At 47.0% G+C, this 10,675-nt stretch overlaps 1 protein-coding gene and 1 long non-coding RNA gene across 2 annotated transcripts in view; one reads left to right on the forward strand and one right to left on the reverse strand.

The window, feature by feature from the left end:
- LOC146591376 (uncharacterized) overlaps positions 1 to 1,216 on the reverse strand; it is a 20,383-nt gene extending 19,167 nt beyond the window's left edge. The window contains exon 1 of the long non-coding RNA XR_014896823.1: positions 1,175 to 1,216. This is a non-coding gene — a long non-coding RNA (uncharacterized LOC146591376). The remainder of the gene's footprint in view (positions 1 to 1,174) is intronic.
- An 8,071-nt stretch (positions 1,217 to 9,287) lies between these two features.
- Positions 9,288 to 10,675, forward strand: part of HOXB4 (homeobox B4) — a 2,983-nt gene continuing 1,595 nt past the window's right edge. Inside the window, exons 1-2 of the mRNA XM_085313023.1 lie at positions 9,288 to 9,514; positions 9,614 to 10,040. Coding sequence (XP_085169149.1) covers positions 9,401 to 9,514; positions 9,614 to 10,040 — 541 coding nt within the window. The 5' untranslated portion in view covers positions 9,288 to 9,400. The remainder of the gene's footprint in view (positions 9,515 to 9,613; positions 10,041 to 10,675) is intronic.

The following is a 10,675-nucleotide window of genomic DNA, read 5'->3' on the forward strand; positions in this document are numbered from 1 at the left end:
CCACCCGCGCTCGCCAAGTGCCGCGCCGGGCTCGCCGCCGAGCTGCCCTCCGGGCCGCGGGGTCCTCCGGGCCGGGCCGGGCCGGGCCGGGCCGGGCCGGGCGAGCGGCCTCGTGCCCCGGCTGCTCTGGGGGCACAGTGGAAATATCCCCCCCTCAAAACACCCCGCCAAGCGTTTGCTGCGCCGGCTCGCTCGGCGGCAGCTGGGGGAAGCGCCTTTCCCAGAGGGGCAGAGGGGCTCGGGGAGCGCTGCCGTGCAAAGGGCAGCTCGGTGTTGCAGTGCCGCTGTCAGGCCATCTGGAAGGTCGTGGCTTTATTTCTTTTTATTTCTTTTTTAGCAAGTGAACGACACGCTACGGATTTTTTAAAGGTTTTTTTTTTAAATAATCCTCATTTGCTCTCTTGGTATGGCGTAACACAAAGTAAAATTTTGCTTCCACCCAAAAGCAAAATTCACCCAAGAAACCAAGCAGACCGAATTAAAAAACAAAAACAAAACAAAGAAACCCCACCAAAAACAAACTTCGCCAAGGTAACCTAGTTATAGATGTGTATGATGTCTTATTTTATTCAACAAAAAGTGATTAAAATCTGTTAAAGGATTTAWTTAAGAGAATTAAATGAAAAGGAAGGGGCACAAATGAGTTGGAAAAAAAGCGAAGCTATTCTAAACGATTAAATCGCCATTTTAACAGTATAATGGGGTTTGCATACTGAAAAGAGAAATCAGAGCTCATATCTCATCAATAATTCATAGGCAAGAGGGATCATTCCGAGGTCAGCAGACTTGTACAGCCCTGGCTGCTCTCTCGGAGGACAGGGTGAGCATCGGATCACAACACAACGCTTCCAGCTCACGCGGACCCGGGGTCTGCCGGGTCACCTTTTTAAGGAAAACTTAAGCTCCTGGGTTTCTCTCTCTCTTTTCTTTCTTTCTCTCTCTCTCTTTTTATTTTATTTATTTTTTTTWAATTTACCAAGTCCCCACTGCCTGGGTTTGATGGTGACTCGCAGTAAGAGAGGGGGAGGGTGGGAGAAGGACTGGATGTGGTTCATATTGCTCCAATACAGACATACAACAACAATGTGGCAATTATGCTTTTGAGAAGCAAAAAGGATCTTTCCCCCCACCCCCCACAAAAATGAAGATTGGGAGGTTGTGGGTCCTTATCTACCTTTGCGGGGATGGGCTGGCGGCAGAGACTAGAYACTGCGCTGCTCGGTCTGTAATCCTTTTATTTCATTCTATTTAAGGAAAGAACCCGATTAAGAACCTCTTTCTTTGCAATATTCCTGTGAATTGCTCCAGCTGCCCCCCCCCAGTGACGGCAGCAATAAGGGAAAGTGCTCACAGGAAACCAGCCCCCCAAACTCCCTTCCCTTCCCTACAGCTGAATTTCAGCCTGAGAAATTGCTTTTTCCTTCCCCTAGCCCCAACCTCTTATTTATTTATTTTAATTTTTGTTACACGTCCGACCTGAAGGGAATGATCTTGCGGGATTATTTCAAATGCACTTGATAAAGGTTCCTCTGCAATTAGGGATCCCGAAAAGGACCTTTAGGGGGGTTGTCTCCTCCTCTGGGGACCCCTTCCCAGTCCTAGAACGGATTTAAGAATGAAATTTTCTTTCAAGCAGTGGCTATTTCAGTATCTCAGCTGATTCTTCCTCATCTTTTCTCTCCTAATATTTAAATAAATGATATTTGGAAGGAGGTTGATAACTTAACTTGAGAGGTGTCCACCCTGTGTAGTTTTTCCATGTTCTGTTACCCTAAATAGCTTTAAAAAGAAACTATTTTGACAGCAAGCGTTGAAAGACTAAGACTAGTATGATTTTTTCCTTTTGATTTATCTCTTTTTAACATATGTATGTATGTGTGTGTGTATGTGTGTRTATATGTGTATATATATGTATGTATAATATATACATACACCCTTCAAGTCAAAACAAATTACAGCGTTAGGATTTTTTTAAAGGACATTTGCTTAGTGGCAATCCACGTATCTGTTTATGCAGGGAGAATCTGCAAAAACGGGGCCGGAGCCGGGGCCGGAGCGGGGGCCGGGGCCGGGGCCGGGGCCGGGGCCGGGGGAGATTTGGGAAGCTGAGGAATGAAAAGGAGCAGCGGGGATGGGGAAGCCTGGGAAGGGGGATTTGGTGCAATCGCCTCGCCTGTAACGTCCTCAAGCAACCAGCAGAGCTCGCTTCAGACCAAGTTCACTGCCAGAAGGGCCCGGCCGGAGCGGGGCTCGCTGGGCGCCACCGGGCCGGGCCGGGCCGGGCCGGGCCGGGCCCGGGGCCGGGGCCGGGGCCGGGGCCGGGCCGGGGCCAGAGCCGACCCTCCCCGCAGCCCACGTCCCTGCGGCTCCCCCCGGACAGCCCCGGGTGCTGCTCTTCACAGAGCCCTCCAGCACTCCCCAAATAATCGTAATATAAAGAAAATAATCACAAGGACATCCCTCCGCCCTTCCCCTCCCTCCAAAATTCAGAACAGGCTAATTACCGCAGTCACCAACTCACCTATGTGAACTCCCATTAAGCAAATAGAAGGGAATTAATTCAAAGAGAGATTAATCCAGCTGTGGTTTAAAGGATTTTTTTCTCACCTTCTTCTAAATGTACAGAGTTAACGGGGGGCGATTGGGGGGTGCCAAAGGGAAAAACATCCAGCAGTCTAAGACAGTGCTGGGTGATCCAGAGTTAAACATCTAATGTTTGCAAAGGGCTGAAAATATTCCCCCCTTCCCAATCCCGCGGGGGAAAAAAAAAAAAAAAAAGAAAAAAAAGTCCTGAAGATTTTTGGGTTTTGTAAGTAAAATAAATAAAATAGGGAAATCAGTACAGCGTTAGTTTCTGTAGCCGTCGATGGTAACTCTGGTCTTGGGGGGCTTGTTAGTACAGCATTATAGCTCGAGGGGTCAAAAAGTTGAGGGTCAAAAGTTTACGCTGTGCGTGACTCGGTCTTGTGTATAACCCTGATAGACCGATGTCAGTGTGAAAAAAAAGGCGAAGAAAGCGGGAGGGGGGCGAGGTGGGAGGAAGAGGCTCTGCTCGTGGGCAGAGATGGGGAGTAGGATAGCGAGGTAGGAGCGACCTGCGCAGCGGCCCCGAGGCGGGGAGGAGACGGGGAGCGCTGGGGGCTTCRGGGTGGGATGGCGGCGGAAAATAAGGTAGATTGATTTGGGTCTCCCGTGAGGAAATGCGGAGCGACTTCTTAGTATTTTTCTAAGATAACCCCTGAAACGCTATTTAGAGTCAAATTAAGAGAATATAGGGGGAAATGCATTTATTAAATCCAATTACACAGAGGTCCCTATAGGATATTAACGTGAGCAGTTAAAAAATAATTTTCATTCCAGGATCAATTTTGTTTGGATGGTGTTTAAATTATACCAAAAAAAAAAAAAAAAAAAAAAGAGAGAGAGAGAGAGAGAGAGCCTGACACGGTTCGTGAAAATGTGTTCTAACATCTTTACTTGGAAACACTTCCAAAACACTTGGAGAGGTTCCTGTCTCCCTCCTCCCCCAGGCTCCGAAGTACCAAGCTTCCAACATTTTTGTAATTCGTATTCAGTATGAGTGTAAATACTAATTAAAAAGTACAAGAAATAACATCCATGATTTACTGTCTGCATTTACACCTGAATCATATGAATTCTGCAATAATGTCATAGGCAAAATCAATGGACGGATGTTTTTTAAATATTCAAAGCAGATATTTAAAGGCGCTTTCAAGTGCCTTTTTCGTCGCCCGGCCAGTTAAAGTAGCTGATTTTGTTTTGCAGCACGCTTTCCGTCGGAATTTGAATGAGATGTTTTATATTTCTTGCTTGAAATGTGACTCCACTCTGGTCATTGCAACAGTTTAATGAACTGATATAATAAATATTTCCCTTGGCATTTCAAAGTTATTTCTACACTGCCAGACTTTGAACCCTTAAACTCTAAATATTATTTGCACTGGGACTGGGGAAGATCTTTTCAATAGCTTCTTAAGCAAACAGTCGAAGCAAGGCAAACTCCTCTAAAAAAAAAATACCAAATTTGCTTCCCCCCACCCCAAATGGCTTTTAAATATTTTCAGTGACTAAATAGTTATAACAAGGGTCATTTTTCTTGGAAGAGAAAGAAAGAATATTAGAGCCCTGGGAAAGGCATTCTGGAAAATCCATTTGCCTTCCCGGTGCGGATGTATTCATAGAGTAGGTGAAATTCAAGAGAACGTAAAGCGTTTTGTTTCGCGTGATAAGGCTCAGGTTTAATTAATTGCCATGAATTTGCTTGGTATTTATAAAATATCAGTATATAAGGGCTACCGTTTAGTTGTAACTTGGGTGATCCATCTCTTCGCCCTTGTAATTACTATACTTATCTCTATAGAACAGTCATTTCTACTCCAGGTTTATAGAACAGGTAATGGATAATAAAGGCCATTTGTTTTCGGGGTATTAAAACAAGCAGGTATAATTTCATGGCAATAAAAAAACCCACCTCCCCACTTTCCCTATAATATTCACTCCTACATCATAACGTTTAAGTTTCAATTTAGGAATACGATTTTGCATGTTCATTTGAAGTAGATTCATTTGAAGCAATGTAGGGGGAGAGAGAGCGAGGGAGGGAGGGAAGGGGAGAGGGAGGAGGAAATTAAAGGTATAATTTTCAAGGCTATTTCTAATTTATCTCCCTTGCTCGGGGTGGACTCGGCTTGGCCCGGGGCGAGGGTGTCTAAATACCAGCCAGGCGCAGAAAATACAATTCAGGGGCGGATTTTCCTTGTATTTCTTTCCCCCGCCGGACAATCAATTGCTTGTGCTTTTTAATCCCGATTTACTTTCCAAATGACCCCTTACGCCGCTGCGGCGGCGGGTAAGTGCGGAGATAGCGGGAGGCTCCGCGCCGCACCGCGCTGCGCCGCCGCCTCTCTCCGCTGGCACCTCGCTTTTCCGCGCCACTGTTTAAAAACGCTGCAGCATTTACAAACGTTGAACTTCGCTGGTGAAAATATGACCCGTCCTAGCTAGTTTTGCAAAGCATCGTTAGAAATCAAAAGGATACATGAGGCTGATCAGGAAAAAAAAAAAAAAAAAAAAAAAAATCCGGGCATAAACCTGCCTCGTCCTGTTGCAAAGCAGGTGTGGGCTGACTCCCACCTCGCGCTGCCGTCGCGCTACGCGCATTTCTGCGGCCGCCTGCGGCCGAAGCGCCGGTTGCTTCGTATTAAAAGTTTTGCCTTAGCAGATCCCCTCAGCCCGTCAGAGCAGCGTGTGCGCTGGAAGGAAATCCCAGCTTAACACGTGAAACGGAAAGGTTGGAGCTTGGGAAAGGAGGAAAAAAAAATCACACTCCTCCTTGCAACCAGCCTGGGACTCTTTAACAGCAATAAAAATCCTCCAGGAGGAGATTTACTCAGGAAAAAATATATAATAGATGTCTATATAATCTATACGTTATATAATTTGGGGAAGCTAGAGCCGGGGAAGGCTCTGGGCGAGCGGCGGCGGGCGGCCGCGAGCGGCCCGGCGCGGCGGCGGCTCTGCCCCCGCCAGCGGCTGCCAACGCGCGGGGGCGCGGAGCGGCGCGGGGTGAACCGCGGGTCAGCGCGGCCCTCGGCCGCCGCCGCGCTGCGGACACGCCTCGCTGTTTAACAAAGACTGACAAACTATGAGATTAATACCAAAACTTGCGGGTTTCCCACCCCAAAACGCGCAGGGGCCTCCGCGCTGCGCCGGGAGCGGTTCCGCTCGCCTTTACAGACAATAGTGGTTTATACTGGGCAGGAGGGGGAGGGGGCCCGAGCAAGCCCAACCGGGGGAAAAAAAAGAGAGAGAGAGAGAGAGAGAAAGAAATTAGTGTTCTTATCGAGAAATAATCTCGCTGAAAAGGCAAGACGGGGGAGAGGGACCAGAATAGCCCAGCCTAGATTTGGGTGGGGAGTCCGGGGGGGGCGCCGGGCTCGGGTTTTAGGTGATTTCGCCACGGTACCGCCTGCAAAGCCTTACCAACTTTTGCGGGAGCGTCCCGGCCCCCTCGGGCACTGCTCTGAGGACGGAGCCCCTGGCCAAGGTACGTATCGCTGCCGGCGCTACCTGGGCGGCGCGGCCGGGCGCGGCGCGGCGCGGGGCCCGCACCGACCCGCCGGCCCCGGGGGTGGGGTGGGGGGCGACACCCCCCGCTTTGAGCCCCCTCTTTAGGGACAAGAAACCAGTGGAGGCGACAAAAGAGCCTCCCCGAGCCGCCTGGCAGCAGGAGCGCTGTCGCAAGGAGCGCTTGAGTGACACCCCTGCGCTGGCAGGTGCCTTGGGGAGGCTTTTCGGGGGGGGGGCGGGGGCTCCCCTCGACCCCCAAGGGGGCGACGGGGGCGACGCCCCCCCCTGCCCCGGCCGAGCCCTGCTTTGAAATGGAAACGAGCCTGGGCGCAATCTGCCGTGGGAACTTCCGCAACGTGGGGCGGATTTCTGAGCGAGAGGCAGAAAGGTGTGTGGGAGGGGGGCCGGGGCTGCTTTTCTTTTTAATTTGGGATCACAGGAGGGTAGTGTGAGATTTCTTGGAGGTGTGGTGGGGGGACGATTTCTGGTAAACGCTAGGGGTGCTGGTTTGCTAGCACCAAACCCCTTTTGTCCGTCATTGGAAAGGAAAATTAAAACTGTTATTTTTTTTTTTAAGATGTGGGAGGGGGTTTAAACTCCGGAATAGGCCTAGTTATTTCTATTCTGGCTGTATCCTTTATGGGACTCCCTTAAAAGGTCGCTACGGTGTGGGCTGAAAGGAAAGACAATAAAATAAATCAGAGTGGAATTGGAAAGGAGGAATGAAATTTAAGAGAGAAAAAAGGAACTCTAACGGGATTGATTCTGTAGAATTATTTTATGACATTCATCCACACGTTGAACAAGCAGATTTGGTTTGGCTTCTCACTTTTATGGCAAGTTTTACAGGGGAAGGTAAATTTTAGATTTGCTGTCTGCTCCCCAGCAAAGTCTAGGTGCCGGGCGCATTTACGTGGATTGAAAAGTCCTCGCTATGTGCAAAAGCGTCTTCAAGAAATCACTTTGCTCTGCCTGTGCTGGAAACCTGTCTTTGCATAGGCGCACGAATTGGTTCGGAGATGGTCCTAGGTGGAGCTGCTCTTACTGCTTAAAACACGGCTTCGTTTATCTGTTCATCCGGGAATGAGACGCCTTTATCAGGAAAACCGACTGCTCACTTTAAAGTTTATGAAAAAATCTTAGGGCACAACATGTCCCAGAAAAACTATGTACATTCATTCTTGGCCCTAAGTATTTTTTCCTTTTAATAGGAGGGGGRAAAAGTGTTTTAAAAATATATTAGAGATATTTACTGTAAGGGCAGGGATAAAGTGTTTTTAGTCAAAATTTTAATGCAAGGTAAATGCAGCGGTTTTCTTTCTTTTTCTTTTTTTTTTCTTCTTCCTTTTTTCTTCTTTTTTTTCCTTTTTTTTAATAGCCTCTCTGCTGTGGCATCTAAATACCAATTAATTCGGGAAATACTTGACCAAAAATATGTTCTCTCTTTTGAAATACACAAAACCAAAATTAGGCGAGGATGTTATACTTTTAATCTCTTGGGCAACTGTAATTTTAAACGAAATCTCAACATGATGCTACTCTCATTAGTTCCGAATGAAGGTTCATTACCTAGACAGTATGAATATTTTATTGCTTTATATCCCTTTTTCGGAAATGAAACGCCTTTGATCTTTTTCTCGGGTTGTAAAAAGAATTGCCTGTCATTAAAAAAAAAACCTGTCGTCCCATCTGCCTTTACATTCTGTATTTCTTTTCATCTGTTTCTTTCTTTTTTATAATTTACACGCGCACACACGTATAAACTAAGACCTTGGTTGACCTCCAAGAACGAAAAATGGATGAAATCTTTCTACCGCGTATAAGAGAATAATTATGAGGTTATCACGATTGAGGCAGACGAARCTATCGCATTTTACTTTTAAAACACGATTATTTGGATTCTGGTCTCGTATGTCTATACTTATATATTCAGTCCAGGAGATGGGGKTTTTTTTAGAACAGTTGTAAACTAATGCATAAGGAATGAAGGTAGAAAAGTGCTGGGTTTTTTCTAATCTAGATTATCAAGTATTCGGATTTTGATTTGATGTGTTAATTGTGTTTCTTCTGAAAAGCGAATCTTTTAACCCTCTTTATCTATAGATTAATTCTTGATCTCTCTAGTTACAAACTTTAACGCTCCCCCGTCCCTCTTCCCCAGAAGATAATTATGACAGTAGGAGAAGTAGAAGATCTCTGACCAAGGAGGATGCATCTGTCTTCTATATGTACCCTGTAGATCCGAATTTGTGTAAAGGAAGTTGGGTCACAAATTCGTATCTAGGGGAATATGTAGTTGACACAAACACTACAGGTCACAATCCCAGAAGGCAAAAAAACCCAACCCAACCCAAAAAAGATCTCAGACCCCAAAGCAAACAAACAGATAAATAAATATAAGAACATCAAAACTCCTAAATAAAAGGGCGAAAACAAGGTCTTAAACAGAAAGCCGCTTAATAGCTGAAAATACTTTGGATTTGACCTTAACCCAACTCCAGCACTCCTGCGATAAACTTTATCATCACTTCGAGATAAAATCTGAGCTGCACAGGCGGGGAGGGGGGGGAGAGGGGCAGTATTACTGCGATTTGAGGAGCGAGAGTCCCACCATTGCTTTAATTTGTGTAATCTCAACAGTGACACTGAACAAAAATACTACTCCTTTTCTTCTTCTGTCTGTGAAGAGATTACTGTTCATTTCGGATTTAAACACTAATTTGAGTATTTAAGGATGGCTTTTGAAAGGCTGCTCTTTTGCTGTTGCTTTTAAAGCGTCTTTATTACAATAAGGGCGAGGCGAAGATGCATTAGGACTTAGGTTAACTCTCTTTGTAATTGTTCATCAAGTCCTTGATTTCTTGCTTGGAGGACGKGCTCCTTTTCCATCCGTGCGTGGGAACAGTCAATCTAAAGCCAGAGCTAAATGTGATTTAGGAGACCGGGTACCCCGAATTAGCTGATGAATTTTCTATCGATCCGAAACAAGCCCTATTCATCTCTGCCAGGCTCGGGGCGCAATGTCCCTGCTCGTATCACCTTAGCAAGGAATGAGATGCAAACACCACCCGGACGGATCGCCATGGATCATGCGCCGGGGCAGCGGTTGTGATCCGCAGCCCCGAATCCCTTGAAAATAATTTTTTGTCCTTTTCTTTTTCCCTTCCCCGGTTCCCCCCCCCTCCCCCCGGCCAGGACACACCCGCTGGGCGCTGCCGAGCCCGGGGCCGGCGGGGGCCGGCGGGGCCCGGCGGCGCCGCGGCCGGGGGCGGCCGGAGGGGAGCGGGCGCCCCCGGCCGCCTCCCCGGGGATGCTCGGGGCCCCGGGAGAGCCCGTGCTGGGCAGATTTCCTTATCCGGGGATCGCAGGCCACCTCGCCATTGGCCCGTGCTGTCACATGGACTCCAACTTTGTTCACTTGACAGTAAGTAGGAGGGTTTCACGAAACAGGAAAACGAGTAAAGGGGGGGACAGGAATAATTTTTAGGATATATATATATATTTTCGTGTGTGCAATTCTAAGAAATTAATGGCCATGAGCTCGTTTTTGATCAACTCCAACTATGTGGACCCCAAGTTCCCACCCTGTGAAGAGTATTCCCACAGCGATTACCTTCCCAATCACTCGCCGGGATATTACAGCAGCCAGAGGCGAGAGAGCACTTTCCAACATGAAGCGATGTACCAGCCGCGGTCAGCCTGCAACGAGCAGCTCTACTCGTCCTGTCAGAGCTCCGGCCACCAAGCAGCGGTGTTATCCCCCCGGGGTCATGTCCATCCTCCTGCCGGACTGCAGAGCCACCTCTCTGAACCAAACCATCCCTGCGAGCCGGGCACCCCCAGCCCGCCACCCTCCTGCAGCCAAAACTCTCTGAACCAAAGCCCTTCTAATTCCTCTTGCAAAGAGCCGGTAGTTTACCCCTGGATGAAAAAAGTCCATGTAAGCACGGGTAAGTGAACTAAAGTGGCTTTGCTTTATACTAAGTAGCACCTCAAAGTCTTGTAGAAATCTTATTGCACCAGTTGTAAAATAACCATTCGTGGAGATTTACGATCGCCTGTTTGCAGAGCGGTATAATTACATCCTCCATAAATTTTTATTGCTCTGCTTGGCCATGTGCCTTTGAAGTCTCTGTTACCATCCTCCTCCAATTTCTTGCAGGCTACTTTTTTTATGGCTGTTGAATCTTCATAAGTTAAGTTTTATGTTTTTGTAATTTGTATTTAAGTGGCGGGTTGAGTAAACTTTTACTATTTTCCCTTCCCCTTTTTCTTTAGTGAGATATTTAATGAAAAGGAGTGTGTGTTTGCCTGTGTGTATGTGTGTAGGGGGAACTTTAAAGATTTGGGGATAATAGAGTGATGCTCACATAGGGGTGTGTGTGTGTATATATATATGTGTGTGTGTGAATATACATACGTGTATATATATATGCACACACACACACGCACACACTCACAGAGGGCATGGAAATGTGTCTAGGGGACCTTATAAAAACAGGAATATACGTCAAGCAACGAGGATGGAGGTGGAGATTTGGAGATAGGCTTTGGGTATATATATATTTTTTTTCTTTTTCTTTTT

The sequence above is a fragment of the Rhea americana genome, unplaced genomic scaffold (genome assembly GCF_003343005.1).
Source record: "Rhea americana isolate MKP2758 unplaced genomic scaffold, rheAme1 scaffold_374, whole genome shotgun sequence".
Taxonomy (NCBI): domain Eukaryota; kingdom Metazoa; phylum Chordata; class Aves; order Rheiformes; family Rheidae; genus Rhea; species Rhea americana.